The sequence below is a fragment of the Stegostoma tigrinum genome, chromosome 5 (assembly GCF_030684315.1).
Source record: "Stegostoma tigrinum isolate sSteTig4 chromosome 5, sSteTig4.hap1, whole genome shotgun sequence".
Taxonomy (NCBI): domain Eukaryota; kingdom Metazoa; phylum Chordata; class Chondrichthyes; order Orectolobiformes; family Stegostomatidae; genus Stegostoma; species Stegostoma tigrinum.
In genome coordinates, this window is record NC_081358.1 from 8,555,112 (window position 1) to 8,574,475 (window position 19,364).

Below are 19,364 nucleotides of genomic sequence, written 5' to 3' on the forward strand. Positions count from 1 at the left end.
GATGAAGAATAGTCAGTATCTCTTCCAGTATTAGTTCTATCTGAGTATTGCAACAACATGTTCCTTGTGACTCTCCAAATTCTAATTGCTGTTTATTTGCATATCAGGAAAACATGGGCTAAACTATTAAAACATTTTTATTAGTCATGTTTACATAAGGATGTGTTGAAATGTTGCCACACATCCCAGGTCATGGGAAATTGCAATCAACAGTTAAACCTGCACCTTTAATTCTGATATCATTAGAAAGCGATACAGCCTCCAAGCCTGCTTCACCATTCAATAGAATCGTGGCTGATCCAACGTTCCTCATCCACTTTCCTGCCTTTTCCCCATACCCTTTGATAAATCTATCTCAGCCTTAAAGTATACACAGACTTTATGTAAATATGCTGTGCCCCACAACTGTCTGTGGTACAGGCTTCCAAAGACATTCAAAACGCACAAAAAAAAATCCTCCTCATTTCAGTCTTCAGTTGGCACCCCTTTCTTCTGAGGCTGTACCCTCCGGTCCTAGACCATAGCATGAGGGCAAGCATCCTCTTAGCATTTACCCTGTTAAGTCCCTTCAGAATATGTTTCAATGAGATCACTTCTCGTTCTTCTAAACTCCAGTGAGTAGAGTTCCCAACCTGATTAGCCTTTGCTCATTAGGTGATCCCTCCATACCAGGGACTGTCTGGGTGAACCATCTGTGAACTGTTGACAACACTCCAAATGTGGTTTCGCCAGTAACTTGTACAGTTGCAGTAAAACTTACCTGCTCTTATACTTGACCTCCATCCCCCTTGAAATAAGAGCCAGCATTCCATTAGCCTTCCTAATTATCTGGTGTACCTGTGTGCTAGCTTTCTGTGTTTGTAAAATGCGAATTCCTCTTGAAGATACTTTTTCGTTTCTATAGGGAGATGTGATAAAGGTTTCTGTTATATTATTATTTTGAAAATTGGGAAAGGTAAATGAGATTTCGATTTTAGTTCCATGAGATAAAGTAATGGTTTTGGAAATGTAGGAAACCAATTTATTTCAGCAGGGAATCAAACAACATTTCCAAGAAATCATGTGATGAGACAAGCTATCTGGTGAGGTAATTGCTGAAGTGTTCTTCAATTCTAAGAAAAACAGGTGAAGTAGGGCACAAGAAGGTCCTGTTCAGAGAGAAAGGATCCATACCAGCAGAAGGCAGTTAGTTCTTAGGGTCGAGGGCATTAGAGGTAGAAAAAAAGTTTTAAGCTGTTTGAATTTGATGAATGTGAAGGAAGTCGCCCAAAGAAAATGAATGCAAAGTAGGAAATTAGAGTGAAGATCCAATGGTTGAGCATATGTAAAGGATATGGCAGATGGGAGAAAGTGTTGATCCGTTCTTTTTGGCTTTTTAAGATTTTTTTCAAATTGCAGGGTTTTTTTGTGTAAAAATACATTGGCAGGCTCTTGTGAACATATTCAGTGGCTCACCACCTTGGTAACTAAATTATAGAAATAAAGCCTATGGTCTATCAGACGAGGTCTGACTCTGGAACTTGACTGATCCAGAGATACCATCAGGTAGGATGGTAGCATATACTGCCTTGGCCATTAAATCCATCCATTTCATTTAAAAGCAAAAGTTGCCTGGAGATTTAAAGAGTTTTGGTCTTTAACCAAATAATTTTGAGAGTTGAAATTGACAGGATGTTTGGTAACCAAAGGATATAGATTTAAGGTAACTGTCAAAAGAACCAAAAAGGAACATGATGTTTTAATGCAGCAAATAGCTATCACCTGGAGTACATTGCTTGAAAAGAGTGGTGGAAGAAAGCCAGTTCAGTTGTAACTTCCAAAAGAGGATTGGAGATGTACATTGAAAAGGAGAAAACATGTTGTTACGGGGAAAGATCAGAGAAGTGGGACTAACTGAGTAGTTGTTAAACAGTGCCAGGTCAGGCAACTAGGGCCAAATGGCTGCCTTCTGTATTGTATGATTCTATTATTATGGGTATTTTTGATGTGCTTGTTTATATAGTCAAACCCTGCAGTTGATTTGCATACTATTCACAAGTAATAATGAGATAAATGACTAGTTAATCTGTTTTTAAGATATTGAAGGAAACATTTTGAGTGGAACACTGGGAGACCTCACTTATCTTTAGATATTGCCATAGGACCTTTGATGTCCATCCGGCAGGTCTGACGTGCTTTTTGAGAAGTGTCACATCTGACATTTTAGTCCTGCAGTCTGGACTTATGTTGTGTGCTTCAGTCCTTGAGCTCATGACCTCTATTTAAGGGTGTGAATGCTGCCACTGATAGAAGATAATACTTGTTGCAATATCCAGAGAAAATATGGTGAAGCAGTTTCTGAAATTGTTGGAGAAACTCAGCAGGTCTGGCAGCATCTGTGGAAAGAAAACCGAGTGAATGTTTCGAGTCCAGTGACTCTTCTTCAAACTCTGCTGAGTTTTTCCAGTATGTTCTGTTGTTGTTTGTTCCAGAATTCTAGCAGCCACAGTTCTTTGTTATCTTATAACATAAAAGTCAATAGTTGCCGTTAGTGACCGTAAAATCTGAGTTGTGGTCACAACAGGTGAAATAAACTGGAGCCAGTACACAGAATATAGGACTCTGCTGTCCAATTTAATGTGGGAAACCTATATTTTTTTCAGTACCAAACAGAGGATGTTTAGTCTGTGAAATTCCACTGATTTACTTATGGCAGTTCAACTGCTTCTTGCATAACCCTGAAGTTAATGCCAAATATCTTTCTTGGCTTCTAAAACTTAGAATTTACACTCTTGTCATGGAGTGGCTTCCATACAAGTATATCAAACTCTTGTCATGGAGTGGCCTCCATACAAGTATATCAAATGCTATAATTAAACCAAAAAAAAACTAAGTTTTAATCCAGAGTTCTAATGATATAGAACCAAAAAATTCAATGGATATATGGAGAAAACAAATTTAGAACAGGCAGAGAATGTCATTCGTAGTGCTAAATATTTGGAATAAATTACCAATAAAGATATTTGGCATAAACTTCAGGGTTATGCAAGAAGCAGTTGAACTGCCATAAGTAAATCAGTGGAATTTCACAGACTAAACATCCTCTGCTTGGTACTGATTTATTTAAATGTTTATTGCATACACAGTGTCAGCTAATTAAGCCAAATATGAATATATATTAAGGTCTTTGATATTCTTTTTCTCTTTAGAGAAATGGCACCCACCTGGAACATACCTTGTATTTCCAATAGCCATAATAATGGGTGGGGTTGGATCAGGTTTTTTTTGCTAAATAGAACTTTACATTCTGCGAAATTTATTTTTATTACCCTTTTTGCAATTGTCTTCAAAGTTACATAATGAAAGATTTGTTAACTTTTGAGTTTTTTCTTTATTGGTATTACAGCATACAATTAGAGCATTGGCACTACGAGTTTTAAAGGAAATTTTAAAGCACCAGCCAGAAAGATTCAAAAATTATGCAGAACTTACTATCATAAGAACATTGGAAGCTCACAAAGATCCTCAAAAAGAGGTTGGTTGTTCACTTTCTTTCTTGGAAGCTGAAGGAAAAGCCAATTTAATATGTATTAATATTTTTCTGCAAGCATTTTTGTAACTGATCATTGAGCAAAAGGTGTTTACAACTGTATTGATAACCTACAATCTTTAAAATATTCTTTTGCAGAACACATCAAATGGTTGGGCAATATTTTTATTAATCCAAACAAGAACATTAGTATAGCACAATCCTTAAAGTGGAAATCTTGGAAATGACAGCAGTTATAAATGCACAAAAAAATTGTAATTTTTTAAACTAACTGTAGAATTGTTTTTGGTTCACCTTGAATTTGCTGAATGGATTCTTTGGTCTCTGAACATTTTTAAATTAGCTGAAATTCATGCATTAATGAAAATGGTGATACTGTTGTGGGACATGCAGAAAATTGCATAATTTATCATCCAGAACTGCCCAAATCACTAAAAACAAATGCTGATGCAGATTCTTATTGAGCCATGTCTGTGTGCACGTTCCCATTGACATGAAGTCCTATTCACCTATCCCTTGTATTTACTGACTTACATCATTTCCCACTGAAGCATTTACATTTTTCATACTTGTTTGAAAAGTCTTCCATGGACATGCCTTTTTCTATCTTTGTAATCTCCAACTCTTAATTCAGCAACAGAAAGCAGAATCACATGACAAAAGCATCCCTCACTTTAAACGCCCTAACTCTTGCACTGCAACCGCAGCTGTGCAGGAAATGCTCCCCCTGGTGTTTGACACATGAAAACGGCATGAAACTCCAAAAGCTTGTCTTCAAACAGACCTTTTGGACTATAACCTGGTGTTTTGTGATTTTTGACCGTGCCACAAATAAACACAGCCTAATCTAAATTATAGTGATAATATTCTGATCAATTTCATTTACACTGATTCTTATTGCGCCATGTCTGTGTGCACGTTCTTATTGACATGAAGTCCTGTTCACCAATCCCAAATATTTACTGACTTACATTATCTCTCACTGAAGCAAAGTTTTGTGCAATTGCTTTGTCCACCCAAAACACATTAAAAGCAATTTAAGCTATGCCTTTGTAATTGGTGCTATGTTCGTAAATAATAAGGGGTGGACCACGCTGCTCATTGAGCTTAATTTGCCATTCTTGACTGATCTGTTAATATCGCGGGACTGCTAATTCAGAAGTGCCTAATGCCTTGGGGCATGCATTTGAATTATATCACAGCAGCTGGAAAAATTTAAATCTGGAATTAGAAGCCATTCCTAGTAATCGTGAATTTGAACTGTCGTCAGTTATCATTAAAACCTCACATGGTTCATTAATATTCTTTAGGAGACTGCTGTCCTTCCATGGTCTGGCTTTAATGGGACTTCAAGACCACAACAATGTGGTTGAATATGATATGGCCCCCTAAATCTTTGTGAAACCAAACCCTTACAAAGCAAAAAGAATTTAATTGGCTGGATCACCTAATATTCAGCTCAGCACTGGAATCAATAATAGACCCAGTCATATCCATCCTGCAAATTATCCTGTTTCACATCTCAAAGTTTGTGGCAAAAGTGAGAGTGCTGGACCCCATGACGTCTCCTGATGTCAGGTCAAACCCCCACATGATCATTTTACCCTAAGCAATATTTTACAAGATTCTCAAAATACATAAATAATAGAACTGACCCTCTTTCACTGTTTCAGACACATATTTTACCAGACAGTGCAGATAATATTGTAGCATATATATTTAAATTAAGTAACTGCAGTACCATAAGTGTATAGATTATGCATTCAACTTTTTAAATAATGGTTTATATTCATTACATGAAGATGGAATGATATCTTTGAAAACATGGGTCTAAATCCCGCCTTGGCAGATGATGAAATTTGAATTCAACAAAAGAAGAATCTGAAATTGAATATTTGTCAAAGGCAGCCATACAACTACTCTCAGTTGTTGTAAAAAAATCTGTTCACTAATGCCCTTTAATAAGGAAAACTGCAGAACTTACCTAATCTTACATGTAACTTATAGTTAACTTCTGTTTGAAAAGGCTTGCAAGCTGCGCAATTGTATCAAATTTTTCCCCATAGCATTATAGTATTGTTACAGTCCAAAGATTAAAGTGGTTCAAAACAGCAGCTCACCACCATCTTTTCCAGGGCAATCAGGGTTGGGTTGTTAATGCTGGTCTATGTAGCTAATCTAGCATGAACGATCAAGAAAAAGTCATGTTCATTTAATGACAAAGTATTTCACACACATTGTGTGAATGAACTTCAATTCTATTTTCATGATTTTCTTTGTCTAATAGGTTATTACATGCTCATATATTATTACCTCTGACAATTACTTGATGCACAGTGGAATACAGTTATTTTATTACTTGTCAAATATTTTCAATAAATTTAGTATCTTAATAATCAATGCAAAAATCTTGTATATGGTCACACAAGTTGCTAAGGTCACAAGTTCAATGAATAGATTCAGAGAATGGTGACATCCCTAGATTGTTCATGATGTATTAATATAATTTAAACATGTACAGCTTACTGAGTGATTCATTAGTAGGTAAATGTATAATGTCCATTAAGTACATGGATGTAGAGTCCTGACAAAGGGTTTCAGCCCAGAATTTTGACTTGCCTCCTCCTTGGATGCTGTCTGACCGATTGTTTTTCTCCAGCTTCACATCTCTTGACTGGTTTTCAGCATCTGCAGTTCTTACTGTCTCCAAGGGGTTCCGTACTACTGCCAATGACAAGCCTGTTTCCACTCGTCCAAAAACATACTGGGATTACCAAAATCTGTGTGCTACTAAATTGGTCTTGTTGACAATCTCATAAATAGGGCCCAAACTATTTGATCACCTTCATAATAGAGCATCAGATCTATTTGTAGGATTTTTTTGCAGCAGTAAAACAGTCTAACAAACACAGGATAATGGTTGTCCCAATCTAACCATTGCTTGCTGTGTATTGTGCATCCTCACTAAAGAGACTAAGGATGCCACACTCTATTCTGAAATGTACCCCAGTCTATCTCAACTTGCCCTGAAAGATAAGGAGTCTCAAAAGTTACAACAACATATGAAGTTAAGTATTTCATGCTCTTACTACACAAGACCAGAATGCTTGTATTTTCTACTAACATGATGCTGTTATTAAGAAAAAATTGTTCTGCCTACAACACAAAGGAGTAATTTGAATGTCAGTGCCACTGCAGTGCAGTACACAGGCTGTTCATCCCAACAACTGGCAGATGCTTTAAACAGCACATCCCCTCAGTTGTCCATAAGAGGTAAAATACTGACTAGACTTCATCAGCCTGTCCTTGCAAAATTCAGAATGCAATGTTTTAATAATTTGTCCATAGAGCGTATGCATTGGCGGCTAGGCAAGCATTTATTGCCTGTCCATAAGCACCCTTGAGAAAAGCAGCAGTGAGCTGTCTTCTTGAACCACTGCAGTCCATGAGGGAGTCCAGTGCTGCATCAGGCTGTCACAGTAATATGTTAACACGAGGAAAGTAGTTTGAAGAACTAATGTATTACAAAATGTTGAAAAATGTCTTTTAAAGTATTTAATGTAAAATTAAACTTTAACTAAGATTTGGCCTCTTTATGAACCTTTTTATTATGATTGAATAGTAGAATTGATCTGCCCAGCTGGACATGTAGCACTGATCTTTGTGTTATTGGGATATAGTTAAATACAAAATGTGACAATTGTTTTAAGAAGCAGCAAGTCTGTCCAATAAAACTCATTGCAATTATAGTATGAGACTTCAACGTGATTATTGTAAAGACAGAGTGAACAAGGGACAAAGGCAAAATGAACAGTTATCACACACAAAATGGCTGTCAACTTAACAATGGAATAATGCAAGATAACAAAGTGTGGAGCTGGATGAACCCAGCAGGCCAAGCAGCATCTCAGGAGCACAAAAGCTGACGTTTTGGCCCTAGGCCGTGTACGTACAGGTAGCCACACCATGTTTCCACATCAAGCAGATGTTCACCTACACATCTGCCAATGTGGTATACTGCATCCGCTGTACACGGTGTGGCTACCTCTACATTGGGGAAACCAAGTGGAGGCTTGGGGACCGCTTTGCAGAACACCTACGCTCGGTTCGCAGTAAACAACTGCGCCTCCAAGTCACGAACCATTTCAACTCCCCTCTCATTCCTTAGACGACATGCCCATCCCAGGCCTCCTGCAGTGCCATAATGATGCCACCTGTAGGTGGCAGGAACAGCAACTCATATTCCGCTGGGGAACCCTGCAGCCCGATGGTATCAATGTGGATTTCACCAGCTTCAAAATCTCCCCTTCCCCAACTGCATCCCAAAACCAGCCCAGCTCGTCCCAGCCTGCCTAACCTGTTCTTCCTCTCACCTATCCCCTCCTCCCACCTCAAGCCGCACCTCCATTTCCTACCTACTAACCTCATCCCGCCCCCTTGACCTGTTCGTCCTCAGGAGACTGACCTATCCCCTCCCTACCTCCCCATCCATACTCTCCTCTCCACCTAACTTCTCCTCTATCCATCTTCAGTCTGCGTCCCCCTCTCTCCCTATTTATTTCAGAACCCTCTCCCCATCCGCCTTTTCTGATGATGGGTCTAGGCCCGAAACGTCAGCTTTTGTGCTCCTGAGATGCTGCTTGGCCTGCTGTGTTCATCCAGCTCGACACTTTGTTATCTTGGATTCTCCAGCGTCTGCAGTTCCCATTATCTCTGAATGGAATAATGCAACCTGCTTAGTCATTAGAATAAGAGTATCCGGCACAAGAGGAATCTATAGAAGCAAAGAAACAACATGCTTCCCATTGACAGGAACATTATTATGAATCAGGATCACTTGCAATTTTCCCAGGGCTTTATACCAATTTCTCACTGATTTTCTCGCCCTAATTCTATACTGATGAAAACAAACTTATGCTCACTGAGATGCACTGTGGAATTCTAACATCTGGGTATTATTTCATTAGGTGGTAAGAGCTGCTGAAGAAGCTGCTACAGCCCTGGCTACATCCATCAATCCTGAACAGTGTATTAAAGTGCTTTGTCCTATTATCCAGACTGCAGAATGTCCAATCAACCTGGCAGCCATTAAGATGCAAACCAAGATCATAGAGAGGGTCCATAAGGAGACTCTGAATCAATTGTTGCCTGAAATTATTCCTGGTCTGTTAATGGTATGTAGTGATCATTAGTTTGCAAATATAAATATTTCATACTTAGACTCAGTACATTAACTTAAATCACCAGAGATAAATCAATTACAATTGTTAAATTGAATCATGGATTTTCAAAGTGCATGCTCTGAAGACTTTTCGATGTGAAGTAATCAGAAAATTTTGATAAGTTTGTAGGTTGAATCAAACCTAGAATTGGACAATTTGAAAAAAGTATGTTGGATATATGTTTCTATTTAATTGAGCTGCATTCCCTCCATCATTATTAAAGTTGATATATTTCTGTGTTGTTACCAAGGCACTTTGCTATGCTCATCCTTGTTCAGCAAACCTGCCTCTCACTTACCAGGTATCCCTTTTTCCTCAGCTCCATCTTCTCCGTTTCCTTTATGCATTACCCCCCTCTTCCTGCACCCAGGTGTCATTATGTTTCCACCCTCTAACACAAATTAAACTGAAGCAAGCACTCAGTTGCTTAGTGACATTTAATTAGGCAAGGGATTTGTATTATTGCGACATTTTGGTAAAATTCAAGAAAGTTCAACTATCAGCATTTCCACAATTTCAAGAATCAAACAAGGAAGAGAAATTGAAAATAAATTGAGAAAACTGGAATTTCTCAATAAGTCAGGCAACATTTGCTCACTGCATGTGCTATATTTTTACCTTCTGCTGGGGCCAGACTCAAAAATGGGTGGGACCTCAAATCACTCAGTCAGCTGATCTGTCAGCTCTCTGCCTCCAATTGCACCTCTAACTTTTCTGTAGATGTAATTTTGATATGTGTGGGGTGTAGGAAGTGCAATGAGAATGACAGGGTTATCCACCTGAGCATAGCCGGTTGCCAATATGGCCAGTTTGTGGCCATTTTAGGTCAATTAAAGGTGTCAGTGGTAAGAACAAGAACAAGTCACCATATGCAGAGGTCCCTAAACACTCCCCCAGTCACTTGACCTCCACAAATCACCACCACATATACAAAGACACACCATCTGATAGCCTAGCTACAAACCAATCTTTCAATTTAAGCCTTAGAAGACTTGGAGAGAAAGTTAACTTCCATTTGAGGGTATTCTCCATTATTTATGTTCTTCTTCCAAAGTGGAAGAAGTACAAGTATTAAAAATTTACTTGCTATCTTTAATTATACATCTCTGACCACTAATTAGTTGCTTCAGGAAAGTTCACACAGTCTGGCTCTGACCCACATGTCAGTTTGCTGATTTCTTGCAGATTTGTGAAATCAAAGTTCTATTCTGATTCCAGATTGAAAGGATCCAGGGAGTACAGCAGGAACTGACCTCTCACTTCTCTTTCTTACTCCCAGTTACTCCTGTCCTTTTTGAACTAAATTCATGATACATCGCTGAAATGCATGGCAAGGAAAGGTGCATAAATGTGAGCTCTAGTGTCATGTTTTCTCTGTTGTGTTTTCCTCTCTATTGACCACTAGAGAGATTATTTCACACACCAGCAATAAGATTTTAAAAACCTTCAGAGAACCTCAGGTCCCATTTTGAGAGCTTAAGATAAACAGACTATGTTGACTACTGTGTGGCTCTAGTTTTTACTGTTGAACCGTTGAATTACCCATAGTTCATATTTTGTTCTATTTAAATCTGCAGTAGCAGTTACTTGAATTTATAGTTTTATATGATGTTGTGTAGAATATCTTCTTGAATTGGGGAAAGGATGTTATGATTTGGGTGTTCTCCCAATGCATTTGATTGTGTTTACAACCAAAGGGAGATAAGACGGGAAAAGAGTGTGTGTAAGAAAACATAAAAGGGCACATTTAATACTTTTCAGGAGTAAAAAGGTTGTGAAAAGAAAGGATGGGACCACTTTGGAAACAAACTAGCCATCCAAAGGGCTTGGCTGAGCTGCTACAAGTAGTTTGCAGATGTATTCACAAAAGAAGAGAATGCTGCCATCATACCAGTAAAGGGGGAGGTAGTAGATAAATTGTGTGAACTGAAATGGATGGAGTTTTTCAAAGGTTGGTAGCACTCAAATACAAAATGTCCCTTAGACGAATTAGACTGTATCCTGGGTTGTTGAAGGAAATAAAAGTGGAAATGATGGTGGCTATGGTCACCGTCATTCAAAGCTCCTTGAATGTTGAATTGATTCTAGAAAGCAGGAGGATAAAAAATGTGTTATATTAGTGAAAAAGGGGAAAGAGCAATAAACACTCCAACTATATTTAATTAACCTAATGCAAATAGCGGGGAACGTTTTGCAGATTAAAATGTGCAACAAAATTAATTTTTACTAAGAAAATATGTTAATAAATAACATTCAGAATGGGTTCAACAAACTTGGCATGTTGTTCAGTGTGGCAGTGTATATGCGTTTTCATGAGGTATTTGATGAAGTGTCAGATAACAGACCTATTAATAAAACTGATGTTCATGCATTTAAAGGAGCACTGGCAGAGGGGATGGAAAATTTACAAAGAAACAGAAGACAGTAGCAGTAAACATAGAACATGCTGGAGAAACTCTGCAAACATGCAAGCTTTTTTAACATAAGAAACAGAGAGTGAAGAGTCAGAGGTCTAAAACATTGGGCAGAATTTTTCCTGTCCCAGGGTCATGAGCTTGGAGATGAAGAGGGCTATAGGAAAATGGCAGAGAGCCATGTCTTTACAATTTGCCATGCGTTCCCAGCCCTGAGGAACTTTGTTTTTTGTTCATAGATGTTGTTATTGCTATGCCAGAATTTGTTGCCCATCTCTAATTACCCTGGAAAAGGTGGTGGTGAATTACCTTCTTGAACTGCTGCATTCCTCTGGGTGAAAGTACTACTCAGTACCAGCAGGAAGGGAGTTCTGTGATGTTAATCCAAGCACCTTGAAAGAATTCTGATATAGATTCAAGTCAGAGTGTGGCTTGGATAAGAACTTGCAGTGTTGGTGTTCCCATGTATATGCTTCCCTTGTCCTTCTAAGTGCTGGAGATCATTGATATGGAAGGTGCTGATGTAACAGTGCATTTTGTAGATGGTACACACTGTGGCCATCATATATGTGCATTGTGAAGAGAATGAATGTTGAAGGTAGTAGATGGAGTGCCAGTGAAAGTGGTTGCTTTGCCCTGGATGATGTCAAGCTTCTTAAATGTTGTTGGAGCTGCAGACATAAAGGCAAGCACAGATTATTCCACCACACATCTGATTGAAGAAGAAGGTGAATTATTCATCACAGAAATTCCACCTTTTGAAGTCACAATATTTCCAATACCTGATCCAGCTCAGTTTCTAATCAATGGTAACCCCAAGGATGTTGATTATGGGGGCATTAGATGATAATGTCATTAAACACTGAGGGGCATTAGAATCAGTCTTGGAGATTATCATTCTTGGCACTTCTGTCATGTGAATTCCTTGCCACTTATCAGCCTATGCTGAACAAAGTGCCATCATGAGCAAACATCCCCACTTCTTAACCTTAGGTTGGAGGTAGGTCATTGATGAAGTGTCTAAAGATTTTTCAGCTTAGGATGTGACCTCAAGGAATATGTAAGGGCTTTACTGGGGCAGAGATAGTGTCCATAACTCTAAGCCAAGAGGCCCGACTTTAAACCCAATCTGTTCCAGAGGTGTGTAATAACATCTCTGAACAGATTGGTTAGAAAACATCTACCCTGAGGAACACTTGCAGTGATGTGCTGAGACCGAAGTGATTGACACCACCCCCACAACCATAACCGTTTTCCTTTTGAGTTAGGTATGACACCAATCAGTGGAGATTTTCCCCTGATTATCATTGACACCAGGTTGGATTTGCCCTACTTTTCATGGATAGGACAGAACAGTGTTATAATTGTACTGGAAAAGTTTGGCTAGGACGTAGCTACTTCTGGAGCACAGATATTTGATACAATTATCACAATGTTGTTAGTGCCCATAGCCTTTAGATTATCCAGTGTCTTCAGCTATTTCTTGAAGTGAGGAATATGCCAGGCCATGAGGTTGCAGACTGTGTTTAAGTACAGTTCTACAGCTGCTGATAGCCCACAGCACCTCCTGGATGCCCAGCCTTGAGTTGCTAAATCTGCTCAAAGTCCGTCCTATTTGGCATTGTGATAGTGCCACACAACCCAATGGAGGGTTTTAACTCACTCAGTGTACGTAAGAACTGCCAGTGCTGGAGTCAGAGATAATACAGTGTGGAGCTGGAGGAACACTACAGGACAGGCAGCACCAGAGGGGCAGAAAAGTTGACGTTTTGGGTCGGGATTCTTCTTCTCCCGATTTCTTTCAGATTTTCAGATGACCCTTTCCTGTTCCTCTGATGCTGCCTGTCCTGCAGTGTTCCTCCAGCTCCACACTGTTACCAATGGAGGGTTTACCCAGTGTGAAGACAGGACTTCATCTCCATGAGGATTGAATGGCAGTCAATCTTACCTGAACTATCATGGACAGATGAAACTGTGAGAGAGAATGCTGGGGAAGAGGTAGCATACATTTTTCCCTACTTGTTGGTTCATTCATCAACTACCAGAGATACAGTATAGCAGCTATGTCCTTTAGGACTCAACCAGCTCAGTCAGCAGTGGTGTTTCTGGGCCATTCAATGCTTCGTCCAAATGGTCTTCAACATGATGATGGAGGTAGAAGTGGAGCCTCCTCCTGGTTGCCTATATTAGGACCACTTCTTGCTGATATGTATCTATGATGTGAATTTCGGAACACGTATAATAACTTCAAAATTTTCATATGACAAACCCTGAAATACAACAAAAATAAGCAGATTTGAGAAGAGCAGATAAACTATTTCAATGAAGACATGCCAGATTAAATTTAATGTATCAAAATGTGTAATGATACATTTTGGAAAAAAGCACGAGAGACTGAGAAAACAAGAGTGTACAATTTCAGAGCAGCTTCAGGGATTTTAACAGTTCAGGACAAGTTAACCCTTTTAAACGAAGTGTCCTGAGCTTTGTAAATAGAGGCACAGAGTACAAAATAAAGGAAGTTATGTTGAAATAAAGCAATGGACAGGCCCTATCTGGAGTACTGTGACCAATGCTGCACACAAAGGAAATTTACTAGAATGGCACCAGCAATCAGGAATTGCAGTTCTGAAAAGGAGTTTTGAGAATCTGGGGTTGCTGTGCTGAGACCAGCAAAGGCCAGGAGAGTTCTTAATGGAGGTACTGAAAATCATGAAAGGTTTAGAAAGAGTACATAACGAAAAACTTCTTACGATGGCAGAAGTGCCAATCACCAGAAAACAGATTTAAACTAATCGGCAAAAGAACCAGAACAAAACAATTTCCTATTCCGTGAAAGTGGTGGAACTGGTTCAATGGTAACTTTCAAAAGAGAGTTAGATATAAAGTGAAAAGGAGAGAGCAGGGTAATGGGACTAATGAGATAACTGTTTCAAATGGCCAGGACTCTCATTTAGGCTCAAAAGCCTATTTTTGTGTTGTCTCTTTAAACAAAATGTCTTTAGAAATTTGACCAAGCTTCATCTGAGCAGAAACATGTATCATTTTCGTGCTGTGACAAAATAGGAAGTCCAGCAGCTGTTGCCTTTAATCATCAATTTACAAGAGGCTAGATGGGATTTGCTTCATTTTCTCCAACATCCTGAGAAATGATAACTATTGGACCATATGTGCTTTCAATCAGTGCCCACCCCAACTCCTCTGAAGACACCTACACAGTTGATTCATCAAATATTGTAAACAAATTCTGTCTCTCTATTCAGGTACTTAGAGCAGTTGAATCCATTCTCTATCAGATTGGCCTGAGTCTACAAATCACACTTATTGAAAGTATTTTTGCTTTCAAAGATGGTATGAAGCCAAGCTTCAGTGTTCTGGCTAATCTACAAATCAGAATGCCATGAAATCGGCTTGTACACAGCTGCTGTTCTTTTGACTGAGATTCCCACATATTTTTTTGACTGAACCTGCAGAGGTTCATGTTTCATGTGGTCCATAGTCTTTATGAGAAAAAGTTGAGGAAACTTTCAATTTTGACAGGAAGTGAATTCTGTGGTGACAGATCTCCTGTATGAGTTCAAATATCCTGTCAAGTTGCATTAACTTGTTTTATATTCCTTTGAGTTCAGGAGATTGGGACTTGATCTAATCAAGGAATTCAAAAAGATACAGGTCTTTGAGGGAAGATACTGAAAAGGTATACCCTCTGGTAGCAGAATCCAGAGCCAGAGCACAAGTCAAAATCAGAGATTATCAAGGAGCGAAATTAAAGTGTTCTTTTTATGAATGGATAGTAGAGGTCTGACATTCTGTCCCTCAAAAGCCTGCAGATTAGAAGGCTTCCTAAACTTGGGTCATGGGTTCTAAGGAAACAGTGGCCAACCCTTCTCTCCTAGGTCTTCGCTATCCACACTGCTCACAGAAGGGTCGTGATAATTTTAAACCCTCAAATTGAGATCACGATAGGAAAATGTTTAGGAACCATTGCTCCTATTGGATATTGGGTCAACTGAAAATTTCAAGACTTAAAGTTTTTTTTATTGGGTGAATGTCAAACAATATGTCACAGATCATTGTAAAAAGCTAATATACTTTATGACAGTAGGGCCTAAGAATAAAAACCAAAACAACTGCAGAAGCTGTAAATCATAAACAAAAACAGAAGTTGGAGGAAAAGCTCAGCAGGTCTGGCAGCATCTGTGAAGGCAAATCAAAGTTAATGTATGCTGAGGAAGGGTCACCAGACCCAAACCGTTAACTTTGATTTTTCTTCACAGATGCTGCCAGACCTCCTGAGCTTTATCTCCAACTTCTGTTTCTGTTAGACCTAAAAATAATTTGTACAATTCTCGTATTTTTTCAGGGTTATGACAATACAGAGAGCAGTGTTCGGAAAGCCAGTGTATTTTGCCTTGTAGCCATCTATTCAGTTATTGGTGAAGATCTTAAACCACACCTTGGTCAACTCACTGGTAGTAAGGTAAACTTTTATCTTTACACTTTTTTTTATAATGCTTTAATTTGTTATTACTTAAATTGAAAACAATTTTCTCTACTCAACGATGTAGCTACATACAACATCAGCAATTCAAGCTAAGTAATCTACTGCAGTTTATATAATTTTCTTTGAAGTGTGTTGTAACCTTTCAGGCTGACAGTTATGTTTCAGTGGATGATGTTGGCAAAAGAAAACTTAAGTAATTGAAAGCAAAAGTCACAACTTATCTTTCTTCATATTCCTTGGTTGTAAATTCAAATTTCTAAATCTGTATGCAGTTTACCAACCTCATGGATTCCAGCATCCCCATTTATGATGGAAACTGTACACACAGGTGTCCTAAGATATTTATACTCCTATGCTCCCTTTTAGGTACTGCAATGTGACACATTTACATTGGCAGTTTCTGTTACGAGTGTGAATGATTATTTCAGCATTTGTTGGACCACTTACTTCGGTATAGAAGTATGAGGTGATCTAAATAGTGGTTATAGGGATTTTGAGGGGAATGTGGAATACCCTACCTGAAATGATGGTATAGATAGAAACAGCAGAGTTTGAAAAGTATTTAGACATGTATTTGAAGTTCCATAATCCACAAAGCTAGAGACAAAAATCTAGTAACTGAATGGCTCCTCTTTGGCTGACACATACATCATGAACCAAATGGCCTCCTGCTGTGCATATAAATTTCCAAAGCTGTCTAAGTTACATAGCTGAATGAATAAATACTTCAACCAACTCCCTTGGAGGTATGTTGAAAAGCATTGTATTCTTTTAGGAAACCCAGTCAGACAGTGCTGAATTAACACCTATAAATTGAATTCAACAAACTTGGTAATTTGTAGTAATTTGTATCTGAAAAGAACATGTTTTTGGTCAGAGAAAGGCCTATACAGTTTGCCTATGTGTTACAATAAAAGAAAAAGAATTTTTATTTGCTAACTCTGAGAAAAAGAATTAAACATGAAATAATAAAAATAAAATAAAAAATGAAACACACACACAAACATGGATATAAATTTTAAAAAGGGAGAGGGGCTACTGTGCAAACACAGTAAATGCTGGAGGAATTCAGGAGGTCTGGCAGCATCTGGAGAATGAATTAACGTTTTGAGTCTGATAGGTTGAGTCCAAGTTGACTTCTTCAAAACACCTTTGAAGGAGAGTTGTTTCAGACTCAAGATATTAACTCTATTCAATAGAGTAGATTGATCATTATGATCGTTTGAGACTTTAAATCCATTTAATAACAACCTACATGAGCATAAAGGATTCCAGGTAGTAATTCTTGACCCACATTGGTTGCCAGTTGTGTAGATTAGAATGCCATGTTTGTTAGAAAGTAATATAATATTACTATAATATGTACAGTTAATTTATACCACCCAAGCAAGGTAATAATGTGCCTGAAATATTTGAGATTCGTGTGTTATATGAAATACTTAAACAAAACATTTGTGGCTCTTTTGAAATGATTTGAATGCTTGTCATCTTAACAGTCTCAACTTTTGTGAATTCCATTCCTTATTTTATTCTTAACTTGTGACATTTGGAATAGTTACACAATGTGAAATGTTTATTATCTTATACACATACTCAAAAGCCATATTCATACCTCCATATTCCAGTTGATTATATTACTAGAACCTATTCATTTTATGATTTATTGGCTCATGGTTTTTCCACTGAATCCATGATTTTTGCTGTTGGCCTGCATGTAGTATTTTCAGTCCTGTTTAAATCCCATATATTAAAAAAGTAACATGCTTCAATTTGTTTTGTGTTTCAGATGAAATTGTTAAACTTGTACATTAAACGTGCACAAACTGGCTCCAGCACAAGTGGCTCAGCTTCAGATCTCACTGGTCAAAGTTAGAGATAGCAGCTTTTTAAAATGGGTCTAATGGGAACAGAACAACCAGTTTTTCAAGATTAGACTCTTCTTTGGAACTTGATTCATCAGAGCTGTATACAACAAATGACTTCCCTCAGCCTGCATGTGACTGTTGCACCAGAATTTATTCCAGATCAGAGGAAACAGTATTAGTAAATTCAGATAAAACTCAAATCAATTCTTCTCACTCAGACTCCTCTGTGTTTCTTCTAATTAATGTTTACCAGTGTTACAGTTATATAAATAAAATGCTAATTATGATTAAAAAGGAATGCTTTAAGCTTCAGAAAAGTGTTTTTGCTACTAAAGCAGCATTACAATTTCCTTTTACTTCATAATTTACTTCTGGTTATGTATCAAAAATCATTGGCAAAGGATATGTCTCCAGTAAGTCAGACCAGAACCAGATTGAAGCAGTAACAAACTGCCTTGTTTTGGGTGCATGCTGTCATAACAAAACTTTAGGGATTGTAACTTAATGTTTGTGCAAGGGCTGGGGCTAGAATTGTCTGGTTTTGCCAGTGTCATTTGTCTGTTCACTGATTTACTCTGTTGTTCGCTCAATAAAAGTAATGCAAGTTAAACTGAAGAAAGCGACAAGAGCTGAGCATTCCTGAGCAGCAGCAAGTCATCTCTGTGTCCTGTTTCTCAGTAGTAGGTTTATGTGGATAGGTACAAATTGCGTGAGATTTGTACCTTTACGAAATGGACACGTGTCATCATCCCTTCTTCAAACAGGGTGCATCGGAGTGGAGTGCTCTACACAAGCACACTCAGTATGTAACTTGTTTCTATTTAGTATGTGTTTCTAAATTTCTTGTTAAATGAACACGTTCATCAGGTAGAAAGTCTGCGTGGCAGGTTTTGCCTCAGCAGTAACTTTAAGTAAGTAGACAACAATTGTGATGATGCTACTGACCTACTTGTCTGTGATGGCTTTGTTTAAATATTCCAGGAAGCTTAACATCAATTGCTAATATATGTATACAGTAAATTAAGGTCATAAAATATTGACAGTGCCCATTTGGGAAAACGATGAAGATGGATCACTGTGGAGATGTCAGCACCTTACATTAGTGTTCTCTCTACCTCTTATTGCAAATTGATATTCTTTCATCCTATTATTGTAACCTTCTGTTTTTAAAAAAAGGTCTACTACTTTTACCTGGTTGAGTAATGACTAACATTCAATTATATATCCTAAGTCGATACTGGAAATTGTTTTGTTGCCAGTTGTTCTGTGATGGTGATGCTCGTGGAGCTGGATTTGTAAAGTCCAAAACTAAAGTGAAGGCATCTGGTAAAATTGAATCTCACTGGGAAGGCAAAACATGATCAGACTGTTGTTTTGCTGCTGTTAGGGAGTTGCCTTTTTTTGTTTTATAAAAAATTTGTAGAAATGTATTTAAAGATTTTAAGCAAATCTGTTACTGGCTTTTTTAGCACCTACATCAAGGATATAGTGTTACGTGAATAGTAAATTGGTTTACACTGTATTATTTGATGTATTTATAGTTATGTGCTTTCAAATGTGCATACACTGGCAATAAACTGTATATAACATTATTATCTTGCTCTTGAGTCACAAGAATTGATTCTTTTGCCATAATCTTTGTGACGTTTTGCAAAAGATTACAAGAGTTTGACAGATAAACCCTAAAAAGAATGTACAAAAGATGATGCCACTAAATATATAATTGTTCTGTTGAAATGATGAGGGAAAATTGGCAACTTATCACATATGGGTTTCCTATCCATGGTCAGTACTTCTACTGGATATGTTTTTAATGACTTAATTTGTTTA

The 19,364-nt window shown here is 38.0% G+C and overlaps 1 protein-coding gene across 36 annotated transcripts in view; it reads left to right on the forward strand.

The window, feature by feature from the left end:
• Positions 1–19,126, forward strand: part of clasp2 (cytoplasmic linker associated protein 2) — a 380,999-nt gene extending 361,873 nt beyond the window's left edge. For 35 of the 36 annotated variants that reach the window (XM_048530161.2, XM_048530163.2, XM_059645795.1 and 32 more), the window contains 4 exons: positions 3,386–3,514; positions 8,497–8,703; positions 15,529–15,645; positions 17,456–19,126. In XM_048530161.2, coding sequence (XP_048386118.1) covers positions 3,386–3,514; positions 8,497–8,703; positions 15,529–15,645; positions 17,456–17,542 — 540 coding nt within the window. In that variant the 3' untranslated portion in view covers positions 17,543–19,126. The remainder of the gene's footprint in view (positions 1–3,385; positions 3,515–8,496; positions 8,704–15,528; positions 15,646–17,455) is intronic. The other variant, XM_059645804.1, reaches the window with a different exon arrangement.
• Positions 19,127–19,364: the final 238 nt, after the last annotated feature.